Source organism: Zeus faber (assembly GCF_960531495.2).
Source record: "Zeus faber genome assembly, chromosome: 7".
In the NCBI taxonomy this organism is placed as follows: domain Eukaryota; kingdom Metazoa; phylum Chordata; class Actinopteri; order Zeiformes; family Zeidae; genus Zeus; species Zeus faber.
The window spans coordinates 3718237-3737914 of NC_137203.1; the positions used below are offsets into that span (position 1 = coordinate 3718237).

A 19678-nucleotide genomic window follows, 5' to 3' on the forward strand; every position below is an offset into this window, starting at 1 on the left:
AAGCCCCACTAATAACACTACTACTGTGAAGCTCCCCCTCGTGTCCCCCAAACAGCTGTGACCCCTGGAGGCATGGACTCCACCAGACTCTGAAGGTGTCCTGTGGTATCTGGCACGGGACGTGAGCAGCAGATCAGCAGAAGTCCTGGAAGGTGGAGGTGGAGGTGGGCCCCCCATGGATTGGGCTTGTTGTTCCAGCGTATCAGAGCCTTACCCCGCCCATCTGCACGATGTGATTCATCAGACCTCCACCTTCTTCCACTGCTCCATGGTCCAGTTCTGGCGCTTACGTGTCCATTGTAGGTGCTTTGGGTGGTGGACACTCTGCATGACACCGTTCTATCATAGCACCGTTCACTTTTTCACCAATTGGTGCAACAGTAGATCTTCTTTGGTATCGAACCAGACGAGCTAGACTTCACTCCCCACGTGCATCAATGAGCCTTGGGCCCCATGATGCTGTCGCTGGTTCACAGTCGTCCTTCCTTGGACACTTTTGGTAGTAACCACTGCAGAGGGAACAGCCACAAGACCTGTGCTTGTGGAGATGCTCTGACCCAGTCGTCCAGCATCACAATGTGCTCCTTGTCAAAGTGGCTCAGATCCTTACGCTGCTACAACACATCAACAACTCACTCTTCACTTGCTGCAGAATATATCCCACCTCTTGACAGGTGCCACTGGAACGAGGTGAGCAATGTTATTCACTTTACCTGTGAGTGGTTTTAATGTTGTGGCTGATCCGTGTGTGTATGTATATATCCACAACATTAAAAGCAGTAACATCGATGCACATGGGGAGCAAAGTCCCTACGTGCATGAAACCCTATGATAGAAAAAATGTCAGAACACAGTGCATGGCAGCTGGCTGCCTATGGGAGCGCTCAGAGTGTCCACCACCCAAAGCTGCCATCTTGGCCTTCGCACCGCATCACAGTAAGTGAACAAAAAAACTGATCAAAACACTGATATTCCAATGATGGTTGTCAATGAAGGAACGACCACTCAGTGGTTGCTTGGAGTTTTTCTATGTTTCTGTTTCTATAGATCACAAAGATTAGTTTACAAAGACGCTGAATGAGTGAAAATAAGTTGTTTCATTTCACAGTGAGTGGGCGTGGCAGCTTTAATATCCAATTTAAAGGTATTTGTCCAGAATGCACTGGAATGGAGAATCACGCCCTGTAAATGTTTCTTTTTCTGGTGACATTTTTCTTTCTTTTTTTTTCTCCAACGTTTACATTCACAGCAGCTGTTCTACATTTATTTTTTAGTTTCCAAGTCTTAATGATGACGACAATTACATTTTAAGAGCCGTACGACAGTAGAGAGAGAAGACAGAAAGTACCTTTACATGCACATGTCAATCAGAATAAGATGTTATATTTTAAACGTGTGTTAACATCACTATTTTGTTTCCCTCAACCAGCTGAGTTTATAGGCTCCTCAGAGATTGAAGTTGTGTGTGCGCAGAAGAGACTGGAAATGTGAAAATGTCGTCGTTAGATGTTCGCTGATACGTCCTTTCATTGATGTGGGTCATGTGGGCCCAGCTTTACCTAGATTCAGAGGAGATCTATCCCAGTTCCATCCCAGTTCAATCCCAGTGTGTCCAGTACAGAGATCGCTACGGCCCGCGTGCTAACTTTGGTAGCGCAATGCATGACTGCAGATGGGATCAGCTAGCCTAGCTCCTGTGAAATTAGGGAAAGACACCTTCCAGCATCTCAGAAACCAGTTATTTTAGAGACACATGTTTAGGACGAGTTAGAATAAAAATACAAAGATCTTGGTGATTTTAAATGCAGCAACAATTTGAATTATATATAGTGCTATGTCATGCTCAGTGTCTGAGCTTGATGTCAGGAGGGCGAACACCAGGAAAGCTCCGGGCCCAGATGGCATATCTGGACGAGTACTGAAGACCTGTGCTAACCAGCTAGCCCCGGTGCTCACTACGATATTCAACATCTCCCTGGCTGAATCAGTCCTCCCGTCCTCCCCCTCCTGACATTTCACTGCATGTATGTATGGAAGTATGTATATGTATGTGACGGATAAACCTCTTGAATCTTGAATCTATAGCGTCAGTTTGAAGTATCTCTGACATCAGTCAAGTCTTTATACCGAGTTGACATTTTGACGCATTTCTTTCACAAAAGGCGTCAGCATTATGTCAGTTTTCTTTGGAACTGAAAGGGAAGTTCATAAAAAATATTCCGATTGAGAAAGTTTCATATGACTTCATTGTCTCATGTCGACCTGTTTCTCTCCTGTTCTCCATAAAGTGGTATGTTGAATTATTGATAAGAATGTATAATAATATTATAAAAAATATTAACAATAAAAATAATGTTTTATTATGATGATTATTATTATTATTATTATTAGTAGTAGTATTATTATTATTAATAATAATAATAATATAAACTGTATTGAGTTAATTTAATGGTTACAGAACTTGGAGAGTTTAATTCAACTACACACACACACACACATATATATATATATATATATATAAATATATATATATATACACACACACATATATATATATATATATATATATATATATATATATAAATATATATATACACACACACACATATATATATATATATATATATACACACACACACACACACACAATATGTATATATTTTTTAATATAAATGTTTATATTCTTATATAATGATATATATTATATTTAAGTATATATATATTTATAATTTGTGCCGACAAAACTAGAAATGTTCAGTCGTTTTAACTGCAGTGTTTGGTTCCTTGGGGTCAGGGTTTGCTGCTGCTTCTTTTTTTTTTTTTTTTTTTTTTGATTGATTGTCTTGATTGTCGACGACCGCTCCATTTAAAACTCTTTGTCATGCATTGGCATTTAAATTGCTTTTAAATGTCTCTCTTTCTCTCTTCGCTGGGTTGGACTTCGGCATCGGACGGATCCTCGTCTCCGCCCATCGCAGTCGTCCCATAAAGCGGCGCAGCGGAGGCGGGAGGCGCGCACTCCACAGCCCCCGCCGCCGGCGCCAGGTGAGCACAGCGTGCGTGTCGCTTATCTGGCGGCGTTGTGTTTGCATTGCTCTCGTTTTTTTGTTTTGTGGTTTTTTTTTTGGTCACAGGACTGGGTCTGTCTTCATGTCCAACGATTCAATAGTCTGCTGTATCTGCTGGCTGTGCTTCATTTGAAATGCCAGGTGGAGGTATAACTAACTCCAATTGCAATTAGGTCTGTGCCTGCTCCGTCATGTCTTTTAATTTCAGCATATCTGCATATCAAGTATGTTAAACTGTCACATGGTGGATTGCCATATTTATACCTTATCATTTATAGATCTTATTTAGATTTATAGAAGACTTCCTTTGGTGGGAAAAAAAAGTGCGTGCGTGCGTGCGTGCGTGTGTGTGTGTGTGTGTGTGTGTGCGTGCGTGCGTGCGTGCGACCAGATGCCAACAAACCAAATGTAGGACAAAGTATGTTTGTTTGCATGGGGCACGTTACCTCTCCACAATATCTTTCTGCTTCGCCTTTGTGAGCCTCACATGTACTGTTTGGTTTCACGTCTGATTCCTCTCCGCAACATTTAAAAACTCAACTCTTTTTGCCAATTTAGCAAAAAAAATCAAAAGAATCACCTTCTTCCAGGCTCGTCCAATTGTAAGTAGTCTCCCAGTCTGGGTTGTAGTTGTGTTTCATTTTCTTTCTGGTAGTTTCCATCATATTCTGCCTAAATCTGCAAATTTTTGCGACTTTGGTGTTTTGCATTTTTCCCACAGTTGAAGTAGTAGCAGGTAGCTCTGCTCTGTAGATCCCTGCTGTCCTCACAGCCACTGGATAAAATCAAATCTTGTCCTGTGGCTGGTTGACCTTTGCACCTTTAGCCGATCAAAATGTGAGATATCTCAGTATGTGGGATTTGGATATTATTTTACACCATGAGCAGATACAGAACATGAGCTGCTCTTCCTGGGCTCCACGCAGAACAAAAAAACACGTCAACGGACCCTAGCAGACAAAACAAACACATGAAATTCAAATCGGAAAAGTATCACAGCGATATCCTTTCTGGCAAACAAACACATTGCTGCACATGTGATTCGTATACACTCGCACACAGTAGTAGTCCCGCATACCTCCCGCCACCTGAGTATCGTTTCCAGGGCCCTCCGGCAGAGACACAGATGATGATGGGTTGTAGACACACCGGTTCATTGTAGCGAGGAGGCTCGGTTACGTGGCACGGTGGCGCAGTGCATTGCACTGCTGCCTCACAGCAAGAAGGTCCTGGGTTGGATTCCCACCTGGGGCGCTGTTGGCACCGTGCTCCGGTGGGTTATCTCCCAAATAGGAGCCTTTCTGTGTGGAGTTTGCATGTTCTCCCCGTGCTCACAGGGGGTTTCCTCCACCTCACGTCAGTAAGGACCCACCACCAAAAACATGCACCCATCATGGTCTGACCAGCGATGGACACTTATCACCTGGTCCCCGGGCGCGTCCACGTACGCTGCCCACTGCTCCTGGCTGTGCCCCCGGAGGAAGGACAAGCCAGGATGGGTCAAAAGCAGAGGAGCCATTTCACCGGCCACCATCAAGCATGTGCATGTGTGTGTGTGTGTGCAAGCATGTGTTGTGGAGTGTCGTGTGACAATTAAAGACTGTTTCTTCTTATTCTTCTTGAATGGGCCAGGAGCAGTCAGAACGTCATGGCAGGGCTCCTATCCTGAGGGTGTGTGTGGATGGGTTTTTAAACCTGCTGCTTAATAATAATAATAATAATAATAATAATAATAATAATAAAGATAATGATAATGATAATAATAATAATAAAGATAATGATAATAATTATATTAATAATTATAAATGTTTATATATTTATCTAATGATATATACGTACTATATTTAAGTATATATATATATATATATATATATATATATATATAATATACAGTATAATATATATCTCATAAGCACTTAATATACGTACATACAATGTGAAATCCAAAAACATATTTATATACCATACATATTGATATTCCTATACATAAATAGTGTACAAAATGTAGTTAGAGGAGTAGGGCCATTTAGGTTTTGCTTCACTTGAGGGGTCACAGGTGCAACGCACAGCGGTAGCACCTGGTGAGACGGAGGAGAGCTCCAGGCGGGAATCACCCCACAGCCCTGGAGATTTCTCAGCACCTGTGTCACCTCAAGACCTCAGGAGGGACCCACCTAATGCCATCCAGAGAGCCAAACCCACCCTGCGAGGGAACGAATCAATTGGCCCAAGATGAGCGATACCAAGGAACGGTACCAACTAGACCAAGACCTCGACAAAGTGCTAGAAGCCACACTAGCAGGGACAGCAGAGCAGAAAGTCAATACTCTCACAACAATAAAATACAATCTGGGTGTGGCAAAATCTGGAGGGCTGACCGGCCCTAAAGAAGATGTGGAAGCGTTCTTGAGGGAGACCCACAATAACATCTCCAGAAACCAAGCCCTTGATGTCAACCCAAACATTGACAGAGTTGAAACACCTGGAAAAGAGCTCAACATCACCGAACCATCCTGGAAGGAAGTCCAGGAGGTGGTGCAGAAGGCCAGAACAGGATCTGCCCCCGGCCCAAGCGGTTTACCCTATAAGGTATATAAGAAATGCCCGATGCTCCTCCGGATGCTGTGGAAGCTGTGACAGAGGATTTGGAAGAAGCCAGAAGGCTGTTTCGTGCCAAAGGAAGAGAACTCCTCAACTGTCGATCAATTTAGAACAATCTCACTACTACGTGTGGAAGGGAAAATCTTCTTTTCTGCACTGGCTAAGAGGATGACCTCATACATGACAGAGAATGGATACATCGACACCGCTGTCCAGAAAGGTGGAATCCCAGGCTTCTCTGGAAGTCCGGAACACACCGGAGTTCTCAGTCAGATGATCCGGGAGGCCAAAACCGGCAAAGGCGACCTGACTGTCGTCTGGCTGGTTTTGGCCAATGCCGATGGATCAACCCCTCATGCCCTCATCCGTGCAGCATTAGACCACAACCACATCCCTCAGTGCATCAAGGGGATGCTCCTGTCAGTTTCTTTGGCGGAATCCAGCTACGATTCAAAACAGCCCACTTTACAACTCGGTGGCAAAACCTGGAAAAGGGGATCGTAACTGGCTGTACAATCTCCCCCATCCTCTTCATCATGGGTATGAACCTCTTAATTTCAGCAGCTGGGAAAGAAGGCAGAGGTCCGAAAATCCATGCAACCCTCAATAAGAGGTTGCATGGACGACCTTACTTACTTCTTCTTCTCTTCCTGTGTATCATCCTCAGATGTCCAACTCAGTGTCCTGCAGCCACGCCCTCACCTCTGGTCCCGCTTGGAAGAGGCCGATCTCTGACGGTGGTTGGTACAGAGCACAGGTGGTGGTTATGTGTTTGGCGGTCTGCTCTGGCTCGCCACAATCACTGTGACGACCACAACCCATGCGGAGGCGAGGTGGTTGCTCGGAGCTCCGGACCGCATGGCGACGTGGGCCAGAATGAAGTTTAAGCCAAAGAAATCCAGGTGTTATGGTGATGAGGAAAGGTACGTTGATGAACAGGTTCAAGTTGCAGGCGCAAGGAGAAGTGATTCCATCGATGGAGGGGAATCCCATCAAGTGCCTCGGAAAGTGGTTCGACGATTCACACGCGGACAGGAATCAACATGACAGAAAAGCAGACAGAGGAATGGCTGAGGATTGAAAAATCAGGGCTCCCGGGGAAGTTTAAAGCGTGGCTTTACCAACACGGACTGCTGCCAAGACTCATGTGGCTGCTGACAGTGTATGACGTCCCTATGACAAGCGTGGAAGGAGTGTGTGTAGTGTGATGTATATGTATGTGTGTGTATATATATATATATATAAATGTGTGTGCGTGTGTCATACTGTATATGTGTGTGTCATAAATATATATGTGTGTGTCATATATATATATATATATATATATATATATATATATACTGTGTGTGTGTGTATAATATATACATACACACATTGTGTGTGTGCGTGCATATGACAATATACTGTTGTCTGATGCAGAATCCAGCGTTCGCAGTACGACAGACCCACATTACCAATACAACATGCCTGAGAAGATGTCGGCCTGCCTGGAGACTGGCAATGGGCAGCATGTGAACTCCACTTTGGATCTGAATGGCCGCTGTGTGTCTAGGGTCTGGAACCCCCAAGTGTCAACGACACAAAACGGTAGGAGGAAGATAACATCGCGGCTTCCTGCACAGCATGTACATTACTAGAACACTGTAAACATCACACTGCAACACTCTTGTAGTGTGACGTAATATCTGTGTTGATATATATTTCATTTCACGTTGACGTATTCCCTGTAAAAAAAATATATGGGGGGGATATTGAGCAATCTTTCATAAAATCAATAATACAGTAGAACCTGGCTCATCGCTGCCCGGGAAAGTTGAAAAATACAGAGAACTTCAATTGTCAATAAGTGGATGTCAATCATTTATTTCTGAAAGGGTCAAGGATCCCTCTCTCTCTCCTTCTCTCTTTCTCTCTCCTTCGTGATCAAGTTGCTGATGCTGTGACATGACTTACTGCAAATAAAGGAACCTTAAAAGTCAAAAGTCTCTCCCTCCCTCTCCGACAGTGACGGTGTTCGTGTGGAACAACTATGATGAAGGTCAAAAACTGGCGTTCTGTTTCGAGACACTCGACAAACCGTACATCCTCAAGGTCAACGACGGAGAGGTCAGACATCACACCGGGCGCGAGACTCAAAATCGAATCCGGTTTGTCTCTTCCCACAGTGGACAGCTCCACTCTGGCTGGGCCATTTTGTCGTACACTGGCCCCCGCCTGTTCAACACGCCCGCCAGGGGTGAAGTGGATTGGATGAGATAATCAAAGGACGGACAGACAGACAGACAGACAGACAGACAGACAGACAGAGATTCCTAGAATTATAGACAGAAGAACAGGTTTGTTTGTACAGTTTACAAATTAAAGGTTGTGGTTTTAATGGTGTTTATGTGCAGTTTAATTTGGCAGAACCCGTCGCCGGGGTTCAGTCCTCCGGGCGGGCCGGTCCCTCCGTGGGACCCCCGGCGACGGCGGAAGCGGCCCCTTGAGTGTCTGAGTGAGCTCCTCTCTGCGTCCCCCCCCCAGCTGGAGATGGCCCCCTTCACCGCCGACCTGGCGGACCCCAAGGACCCCAAGGACCCCGCGCTGCAGCGGGACGACATCCTGTTCCGGTGGGAGCGCACGCGGCTGGACAACTGGGCCTGGATCCGCTCCGTGCTCTTCCCCGAACTGCGCCTGTGCGTCCAGGGCGGGCGTCTGACGCTGGGCGTGGACATGGCGAAATTCGAGAAGTTCCGCCTCACCAACGTTTCCACAGAAAAACAAAAATAAGGATAGAAGCCTCGTCTCCCGCACGCAGCACAAGCTGCACGGCAAAATGCCTTTCATAAAAAATAGGTAAATGTTATACTCTTTTTCAGATTTCGGTGTGTGTAACTGATTTTTATCACCACAATAGTTTCAAACTGTTTCAACGGATTCACTAATACTTCCTCTTGAATTCACCTCGTGAGAATCGGGACAAACTTTATTTTCTATGTTGTGTTTTATTGGTGATGTAAGGATATCGATAGATATATATACAGTATCTCTCTGTCAGTTTCTCTCTCGCTGTGTGTGTGTGTGTGTGTGTGTGTGTGTGTGTGTGTGTGTGTGTGTGTGTGTGTGTGTGTGTGTGTGTGTGTGTGTGTGTTCTGTACCCTTAGATGTGAATTTCATGCATGGGCAGCCCTGGAGATGTTTAAAAAAAACACCAGTTGATATGAGGAATCTCACAGAAGAAGCGTAACCTTCACGAAGTAAACATAGCAGGAAAAAAGTCCAAGTCAGTCCAAGTTTGTGTTTTTTCCAAGTGGGTGAACTTAATCCTGAGTTCCACCTTGGGGGAGCGTACGTTTACTTTTCCTTTTTATTTTTTTCCTTTTGCTTACTTTGTTCTGCGGTGACCCCTCGTGAAATTCATTCACTGTTTGCATACCAGTAAATAATCTTTTAAGCCTGACCCCTGTCCTGCGTTGTTGTTGTTCTCACCTGTGGCTTTGTGACGGGTCGGCGTTTATAAACGGGGCCAAGTACAAACACACACCTCCCGGCGCTTGGCCTCCCTCGTCCCTGCACCAACATCTCATCTCACGATAAATATCGATATTTTCTCCTTTCTCAGATGAAATATTCACCCCTCCACATGACAAAGATTTAAAAGATTTTTTATTTTTATTTTTTCAAAGACGCCGCTGATCGGGGGGATTAGAGATATTACAATGCGCAACATTTGACGCTTTCCTCGTGTAACCGGTGCTCGCGTGCTTCGTTATCCCCGCCTACGTCCTCACGACCAGGAGCGTCGCGCCGTCCTCGCCTCCGTATCTTGTTGTTCTCCGGCTCATGAAGCCGCGTCCCACGTCCGTCTTCCCCGGTCCGTGTGTAGAGACGGGAGGGGGACTCCGTGGCTGCTACCGCTGCACCGCTGCACCGCTCCACGGCTGCACCGCTCCCCTGTTCCGCACCTGTCCCGGCTTTCCTGAGAGGCCCTCACTTTGCTCCCGGTGGCGGGAGTTCACCTCGCCCGAGCGGCGCGGTGGGAATTTTTTTCCGCGACACCGCTTAGATGCATATGCCTCAAAGATAACCTCTGCCCCCTTCTTGGGGAACCTCACTGCAAAGGAAAAAAATACCCAACGGAAATGTCAATGATCCCGGACCACCTTCAGCCACAGATTATCTGAAGCGCCGCATTAGCACCAGTTGTACCAAGATCTGTTGCTCAACCTCAATGAGTCATCACTACACGCACACACCCACACACGGATATTATATACATTTCATATATTCACGTTTGATTCATTTGTTGAGTTGTTTAGTTGTTTATTTTTGTGAGTTTTTCACTTTTGGTCGACAAGGTGTAAAGTCGGCAACAAACCCGAGGTCCCATGCATTGCGGTGGGGAGCCGGGGCCCCGCTGCCAGGTTTTCCGCCTCCGGTCGCGGCATCGACTGTTCAACTCTTGCGAAATGTTTTCCGTTGCCTCGGCACGAACCGGAGGCAACCGTTGCAACACAGCTGCTGCGCCGGCGGGGCAACTTCATTTACGATGTGAGTTTATTTACGATGTGAGTTAATTTACGATGTGAGTTCCTTTACGATGTGAAACGACGTGAGTGAAGCCTCTGGAGCTCGCGCACTGTGAGGGGCGTTTTCTCGGGCGCCGTTGAATGACGACGGCCCGCTAGGGGGGCAGGGTCCGGCTGTCGGACGCGTTTTTGGATTCAGTGTGAAGCGGCTTGATTTGAACGCTGAATCAGCAGTTCATCACAGGCAGATAAATCAGGTTCGACCTTCTTTTGTGAAGGTCGAACCTGGAAAAGTGGAAGGAAAAGTGCAGGGGGACGCGTTCCCTTTAAAACAGATTCATTTCGTGAGACTTACATTATGAATGAAAATGATATAATAGTGTCCTTTTAGCCGTTGCATATGACTGGTAATGAGCTTTGGCATATTTGACTTGGTTACATATATTTAGTTATTCAAAACCCGCGTTGATGCTTGTTTACACAGCTTTTTACAAACATTCCAGTGTCAAATTTGAGCAACAAATGAAACACCCGCATCATAGAATCCACCCCTTTGACGTGGTTGGGGTCAGGTTATTAAAGATGGCGGCCAGGCGGAGGGCGCAGGGCCCCGCGGCGGCCTGAAGGGACCCCACCCGCCGCGGACGCCTCTCCGCGCCGCTGCCCCCGGCGCCGAGGACGAGGGCGGGCGGCGGCGGAGCCCCCCGCCTGGAGGGAAGCTGGCGTCTGGCGAGCGGCCGCCAAGACCTGGCGCCAGCAGGGCCTCTGCCCCTCCTGCCTTCCCAGACCCCTGACTGCCTCCATCACACACACACACACACACACACACACACACACACACACACACACACACACACACACACACACACACTACTGCCCCCCACTGACTGTACCTGCAATAACACTGGTGTTACACGGTACATACTAATATCATAGTTGGCACGTAGTCATAATTCATATTAAAATGTATAATTTTCTATAAACCATAACATTAATGTATCCAGTACAGTATAGTATAGTATCCCATCACATTTGTATTTTTCTATATCTGACTTTTCTGTTTTGTATCTTTGGCTTCTTGCTCATATCTGACATTTACTTTTAATCACATTTTTTATTTGATTCTTATTTTATTTTTATTTTCCTTTTTTCGGACTCTTAAGCGTTTTTCGTTTTTTTCTACTGCTTATTACGGTCTGTACCGGAGTGCACCCAACCCCACCAGAAGAAACTCCCAGATCGAATGAGATCCTCATCATGAGGGGGGGGGGATGTCATTGCTGGAATCAGTTGGAGTTGTTGCGTCATAACAAACTTAATTTGAACCGCCGCGTGACACTGCGTCGCCCCAAGAACCAGGACAAAAGAGGAAGGTGGTGCTCGGGTGGTTGACGCGGTGCTCGGGTGGTTGACACGGAGGTGACCTCGGTGACGGGGGCGGCGCAGCAGACGCGGCCTCCACCGGCGGCTGCGACGCCCCGTGGGAGGCGCTCTGCTGACCCCGTGTGGCGTCAGGGGGAACTGCAGGTTCCTCTGCGGAACAAATGCGTTCTCGGACTGAAAAGAGGAACCTGCGCCTTCACAACACGAGTATTTGGAGCGACACCGCATTGTTCTGCTTATTTTAATATTCAATACAAAAAAAGAAAGAAAAGCTTCTTCTAACCACGTCACGCTCCGCTGGTTTTCATTCAGTTGTTTTTTTTTTCTTTGTATAATATAATTAGTTTGTAAACAAAAAAACAAATAAGCCACAAACAAATTCTCATTAAACAATAGACAGCGCGTTTCGTGGACTGAGGGCTCTGCTATATATATATATATATATATAAATAAAATTATTATTATTATTGTTTTGTTTTTTTTTGCATCAATAATGTGGCCTGAACAACAGATTCGATCCTTACAGGGAATGTGGCTCAAGAGCAGAAAAGGAATAGAAGGAACGAAGGAAAGAGTGAGACGGGGTCATTTGAGCACACAATGCAATTCTTTCTACACCATGGACATATTCGCCTAAAGTCCGGCATAAAGTCCCTTTTCTACAGGACACGTTTTAGATGCGGATGCTCTCCAACGCTGCGTTTTCCTCCCAGTGTCAATAAATAGAGCAATGACTGACTGGAGGCGTCTGAGTCGCTCCACATCCTCCTAATCAAAGCAGTAATATCCAGTAGCAACAGAGTCTGAGGTTGGTCGGCATCACAGGCCCTGTGATGGGAACAACGTGGCTGCACACTGAGGTCCAGTGAGGATCCAGTGAGGATCCAGTGAGGATCCAGTGAGGATCCAGTGAGGATCCAGTGAGGATCCAGGTGGTTGTCAGCTCAGGTCGCTGGGGAGGATTTGAACCTGAACCTGGAGCACGACGGTCGTGGGGTTCACCCCGGACGTACTGAAGGGTTGAAGCACCTGAAACTGATACTGTTCTTTGTGTTTAGCCTGTGTGAGTGTGTTGTTGTGCACTTCACCCATGCAATATGTTGATGGTGTACATAAATGTGTATGTGTGTGTGTGTGTGTGTGTGTGTGTGTGTATGTGTGTGTGTGTTTTACCTAACCCTATGAAATCAAGCATCAAACTCACTTCATTTACCCACAGCTCCATCATCCAGACAAAACAATGTGTGTTTGCATGTGTGTGTGTGTGTGTGTGTGTGTGTGTGTGTGTGTGTGTGGGGGCATGTTTGAGAGTGTGTGGGTTAGTGAATGTCAATTAATTTGTGCAACCCTAACAAATCCTGCGATACGGAGCTGACTTCCTCCATCCATTGGATGGATTGTGTGTGTGTGTGTGTGTGTGTGTGTGTGTGTGTGTGTGTGTGTGTGTGTGTGTGTGTGTGTGTGTGCGCGTCAGAGACGCAGCGGGGAGCGGCGACGTGTCCCGCGGTGTGCGAGGCGGCTCTCAGCAGTTCTGCAGGAACAAGCTGATCATTTTCTCCATTCATGCACGGGATTAGCACGACGCGGCCGCGCACGCACCCGACCCGGCAGCCTCCCGCACATGGCAACACTGTCTAAAAATAGCTCGCCCCCCCTCCCAACCCCCCGGTTCACCCTCGACGGTGCAGGACGCTTCCCGGCCGGGGATCCCGGCTGCAGGGGGGGGGGGGGGAGCATCCCTTGGCAGAGATCACTCCTGATTATGAGTAAAGGTGACGGAACCAAGTTCATTTACGCGGCACAGTCTCAAAGGGCTTCGCGGGCTTCACATCTCACCTAGAAAATCACCAGCGTCCCTTGGTCTGAACCCCCTGGCAGCGGGGGGAAAACTCCCCGAAAAACCCCCTTGGGGGGAAATAGAGGAAACCACCACAGCAGGAGGAGCCCCCCCCCAGCCCCCCCTGCAGAGTGGGAGACATTAATAATGTCATTTGGCAACTCACAGGTTGGTGGGCTGGTGGGTAGCGCTGGTCGTCGTCGGGTTGGGGCCCCTGGCGACCATCCCCAAGTGGTCTCCCGTGTTGCCCTGTTGTCACAATCACCGCAGTTGACCTCTCGATCTGCAGATTTATCGATCCACCTCCCTCCATGATGAAATTATTCCAATTTGGCAACCGTTGAGTCGGTTTTTGGCAATAAAAAGCTGATGCGTGGTCCCCAACTTGACAACCGCTTCTAAACCGCTTCTGAACGTCGGGCCCTTGCAGTAATGGCAGTATTGATAGTGTTACTTTCCAAACACCCGTAATCCTTACCTCCAGGAAAAGCATTCAAAAGCAAGGAAACCCTCCAAGGCACAGGATAAGGAGAGTGGAGCCGGCTCCCGTCACGCCACCACGACCAGACCCTGCATCGTTGATGTGAAAGTGCACGCGAGAAGCGTGCGTGTGCATTTTCTGTGTGAGTTACTGTGCATCTCGCTGCTTCTCTCTCTCTCTGTCTCTCTCTGTCTCTCCCTCTCCCTGCCTGGGTTGATGGACATGCAGCTTAGTGTGGTTCCTATCTCTGGAGCAGACCAGCGGGACACCAGGGCCATGTGAAATAATCCCCCTTTCACTGGCACAGGGCCGAGCGTGCTATTACATGCCCTTGAGCCGCCCGCTGCCCGCTCTTTCTCTCTCGCTCTCTCTCACTCTCATCAGCCTGCCCTCAAAACAGGTCACAGGAGGCTGTGTGTCGCCGGTGTAGCGGCGGGCGGGGGTCGCAATGCAGGCGTATGTGAATGGAGCGCCGAGTGCGTGCAATAAAAAAAAGCTTTAGAGGAGCAAAGAGAAGGGAGCGCGTGAGCCCGCTCTGCGGCTGAACGCAGGAGGCGGAGGGGGGCTCCGGACGGAGCCTCGTCGGGGCTTCGAGCGCGCGGCAACGCGCCCGTGACCCCTGCCGGGTCTCCGTCGCGGAGGCGGGGGGCGGGTCTCCGTGCGTTTCCGCCACGCTCCCGCCGGCGGCCGCCGTGCGTTGCGAGAAAAGGCATGAATGCGTGTTTTGTTTCCCCTCCAGTGGGGAGGGGGCTCGAGGCCCGTGGCCAGGCACCGACCGTGCTCGGGGCCTTTTCTCCAGGAGCCGCGGCCACCGACCGTGCACACGAGACCTGTGAGTGCGAGGCTGCGGGTAAATGACGGTTCGCCTCGTCTGTCCGGACTTGCGCCTTCGCACGGCGCATCTCGTGACTGCTGAAAGATTGATTCCGGAGGCGGGATGGTAAGATGGCGTACGCCGGCGCCTCCCGGAGCCGCCGTACCGATCCTGCCGCTCTGCGCGCCTGACGGATACTCGGTGGAGTTGGTTGTGGCTTGTCGGCTCTTCCGTTTCGCTCCTAAGTCCCGAAGGAAGCCATGAAACACCACGACCGTCGGCCACAAACCGACGCCGACTCTTTCGCTGCACTTGGGATTTTCTAAAAAGACAATGAGGGGGACGATGTGTCTCGAAACAAGAGCGCATTTCGATATCGCTGATTTAGTAACCACATCCTAATATCGAATCGCAGCTCCTCTGTCCACGGTTGACTGACTTGAAACAGCTGACTAACTTCCTCGACTTCCAAAGTAAAACCACATACTGGAACACACCCAGTCTGCCATTTGACCTGCTTTCCTAGTGACCTACACCACGTAGGCCTTTTGGGCGAGGATATTTTTAGAATGTGCAGACCCCGACATACGAACCAACTTCACACCGACACCGCTTCCTAGATTGCTGAATGCATGCAGTATCACGGAGGCAAGTCGAGATGAGAGAGGAAGACGACGGGTCCTTTCAGGTCTTTTGGTTTGAGCATTCGCCTGAGAGAACCGTTTCAGGTGTTCCGAACTATTGGCCGGGAAATGCACAGACGATAAGTCATCACACTGCCCACGAATCCCAAAAGCCTCCTTGGCTTGGCACCGAGAGGAGTTTTTAATGTGTGCACATTGGGAAGTGAGCTTTAGCGAACCCGGAACAAAGATCTCGTTTCATGACTTGTGGATTATTTGTTCAACCACCTTCTATTCACAAATCTCAACATATTAATACGCATTGAACTAGTTCTATTCAGTATGTTTGGGTTGCAAACGTGTACCGGCTTCGACGATTTCTTTGTATCCGTGTGTTTAATTCCTCTGCGGGGACAACAAAACAGCCTTCAATTAAATGTGCCGGCTAAAGGAGAGACACGGGAACAGATGGTTGGTCGAGGTAGCGAAGATCCACCTGTTGCCGACATCACCACCAAGCACCGACTAATACCCCCAAAAAGAAAGGGAGACACGCCCCTCGCCGCGCGCGCACATCGACAGCCGGTTGACGGCGTCCGCTCGGGGTGAATGAAAAAACACGGCACAAGTCCTGAGCAAAAACCACCCTTTTTATTTCTCCTTGAAAGTAACTTGGTAGAATATTACAGCAGAACACACATGACCGAAACAGCTGCCATTTCACGTAACACAGTACAGGAAGAAGGATGTAGTTCAATCTCATGTGTATATTATATATATTTATATCAATAGAAAACAGAACAAAAAAGAAAAACTATTGCTCCCAGGTGTTTTGTATGGCAAATTCTCTGCTGTGTTGAAAGGGGGGGGGGAGTAAAATTCAACGAGGTTTTACACTTAAAAGGAAGTGGGACAATGAAAGTTACATCCCCCAAAGCATGGGAATGCTGTGACTGGTTTTCTTTATTATTATTATTTTTTTATTAGGCTGAGAAGTAAACTTTGAACTTTTATTCCATCGCAATAACAAAAGAAACCTTGAAAGTTGAGCTCAACATGGATAAATACCATCATACAGCAATTAGAATATGCAAAATAAAAGAGAAAAATAAACACAAGAGCAGGCATGCAACAAAAAAAATATATTTTAAAAAGGAGCACTAAAGACATAATGATGATGATTGAAGACGTTTTGCGTCTGTTGGCGACTGATGGAAACGCCACTTGGTGACAAACATGTTGACCAAGATGACGGGACAACTCGACGCTCTGAGAGTGGTGTTAACCGACATACAGCTTGAGTGAAGCTTCATCTAAAAAATCTCGAATAATAAACTGCGTTATGAATATTTCTTGTACTGTTCTTAATTTCCTCTAAGGAATAAAAGAAATATTAGGAAAAAAAAAAAGCAAGTATGAAATATCACCCTGGACAATTGCATCCAAGTTTAGTGTTTTAAATAAGCCACTTTAGGCAGCGTTACCTAATAAATTTCTCATATTTCTTAGACATATTTCAATATATCTCTTTTGAAAAATAATTCTATCTATACTTGATATTTTAGTAAGTAAATCTCTTGCACTATTCTTTTTAGGTACAGCACCCACTGTGGGTTTTTTCATTTTCAAAAGCACCACTTTTTTTTTTTGTACAATCAGACTGATTTTTGCATCAGCCAGAAATGATGTAAGTTCAAGATTAATGGATCCAAATGGCCACCGTAAACTGGCCTCGGAGGCGGCGTCCCTCTAGGCTATAAAACCAGCCCGGCAATATTAAGCTTTCATAACCAACTCTCAAATAAGACCAGTGCTACAGGTCTGAGCTGGCAATCCACTCCCTGGACGGGGAGGGGGGAGTGTGAGTGTGTGTGCATGGCTGGGGGGGTGAGGGCGGGGTACGGTCGGGTGGGGGTCGAGCTTGGGCCTTCGTCAGTTGCCGCGGACACTCTCTCCCTCGGGTGTAGTTTCCGGCTCCACGCCCACTACCTCGAGGGCGACATGCAGGCACGGGCGATGATGCACCCATAGATCCACGTCTACCTACAGGGGCCCCAGTCCCCATACACTGCATGCCAGCTATTGGAGCGGGGTTGGGGTTGGGACCCCCCCTCCCGGAGCATGCTGGGTAGAGGGCCCAGCCCTCTCGGATAGAATCGGGGTCCGGACGAGTCGTGTGCTTGGATCCGTGGATCACCCCCGGGGGAGGGGGATCCTGCTGAAAAGGCCCGCAAGGCCGGGGATGCCCCGCTAGAGCAGCTCTGGTGTTTCCCCCAAAAACTTTGTTGTTGTTTTCTTAGTGGACTCTTTTCTCTGGGCGGTCCAGACTTGCCTCCCGGACAAAAACACACACAGCCGTGGTACTGTTAACCCCGCACCCTCGAGGTTTGGGTGAATCACAGGTCTCCTGGAGTTCCTGGTCAACCCAGAGGCTGCAGGTCAGATCCAGGGCCGTTGTTCATCCAAACGGGCCGGGGGACAAGTCACTTACTGCGGTTTCTGAAGCGCCGTCGAACCTTAACGCGCTGGGGCTGGAACTGTGAGGTTTTTAAATGGACAATCATATATATTTGTTCTCTTCAATTTGGGAATCTCAAACAGGAGCCGACCGGTGCAATCTGCACTCGTTTAGCTAGAACATCCATCTAAAAAAACTTTAGAACACGATTCTCTTATATAGACAGCGACTTCTCAGTCAAATATACTTTTATACCGTTTTTTTAAGCTTCGATTCGTCATGCACTTTATAGTCGTTCCTCTCGTCGTCGTCTCGTCTCCGTCCGCGGGCTTTCGCGTCGTGTTGTCCGCCTGAGAACAAGCGCGGGGGTGGGGGTGGGGGGGCCGGGTCAGTCGTCGTCCACGTCCTCCCCCTCGGACTCCTCTCCGGCCCGGCGCTCGTACATCTTGTCCCGGTGCCGCTCCTGGATCTCCTTCATCTCCTCGGCGTAGCGGCTGAACGCTCCCCCGAACTTGCCCCACGCCTTGAAGGGGATGGTGATAGAGTTTCTGTAGCTGGGCTTCACCTCGCTCACCCGCAGGAAGACCCCGTACTTGTTGGAACCCACGTCGAAGAAGAACCGCTTGGAGTCCACCATGATGGAGGTGCCCTCCGGGAGCTCGCCGTAGCCCCCGGGTCCCCCTCCTCCGCCGCCGCCGCCGGTCAGCTCGTCGTCGTCCCCGCCGTAGTCGTCTATCAACTTGGCCAAGGCGTCGCGGAACTCTATCAGCCCCTGCGCCGGGAGGGCGATGGTCTGCCCGGCCTGCATGCCCCCGCCGCCTCCGGGGATCCCGCCGCCCCCGACGCCGAAGCCCAGCCCGCGGTTGACGGTCTGTCGGATCCGCAGGAACCTCCCCCTCTGGTTCTCCTTCAGGTCGAGGTAGTACTTGCGGTTCTCCCTAACCAGGAACTCGCTCTTCAAGGCCCGCCTAGGCCCGGTGTCGTCCCCGCCGGATGACTGAGCTATCTGCTCCGGGCTGCTAGGCCCCAGCTGGGCGTAGTGCTCTATGAAGTCCCCCAGGTAGTCGCGGAACTCCGCGGCCACCGACATGGACAGGGTCAGCCGGCTCTTGGAGCCGCCGGCGCCCACCTCGGCGATCTTGATGAACCGGCCTTTGGCGTTCTGCTTCACGTCCAAGTAGAAGCGCTTGTTCTGAATGTCCAGCCTCTTGGAGGCCAGCTCCTGGGTCTCCGGCTCCCGCTGGTAGTGCTGGAACCCGCCGCCTCCGCCACTGCCGCCGCCGCCGCCGCCGCCGCCGCCGCCGCCTCCCCCTCCGCCGCTGCTGCCGCCGCGCTCGCTGCCGCTGTCCCCATCCGCCATGTTCGCCACCAGCAGCCCGCTTCTCTGCGCGTCTGACCCGGAGGAACCAGACGCCTGGCAACTCGACCCTGATTGGCTGACGCGCGCGTCCGTCAAAACATCAGATGGGAGACGCGCCCCCCGATTGGTGGCTTTCTCTTGCCCTTCAAGGGAACGTGACCGATGACATTCGAGTCCAACGCTTTGTATTTGCGGGCGCATCGGTGAGTGTTTTCGGCGAAGAGTTTCTCCGTTGAGTGTGTGGGTGGAATGTTGTTCTAAACGACGGAATGTTGTTCAAGGCGCCGCTCTGCAGCTCGCACGTCGCCACGGCTTGGATCGGGGGGGGGGGGGGGTCGTCCCCTGACCCGGGCGTCCGTCGCGACCTCCTGAGCGACTTTAGTACGTTTTTAGTGACGCGACACCCGAACGGTCCGCCCGCGGCGAACGAATCCCCGAGCCGACTCGACCGCCGGGAGTCGCCCGCACAACTGAAAGCGACGCGCGGCGAGCCGATTCCCACACGTCCGACACGTTCGTCGTGTCACTCCTCCGCGTTCCGCCCC

General features: G+C 49.2%; 1 protein-coding gene across 1 annotated transcript; it reads right to left on the reverse strand.

Moving 5' to 3' along the window:
- Window positions 1–15947: 15947 nt before the first annotated feature.
- LOC307232343 (transcriptional regulator protein Pur-beta) lies at window positions 15948–19133 on the reverse strand (the record flags this gene model as incomplete). Its single annotated transcript, XM_080003318.1, has 1 exon — window positions 15948–19133. The coding sequence occupies one exon, from the start codon at window positions 19131–19133 to the stop codon at window positions 18162–18164; it is 972 nt and encodes a 323-aa protein (XP_079859444.1). The 3' UTR covers window positions 15948–18161.
- Between the last annotated feature and the right edge of the window lie 545 nt (window positions 19134–19678).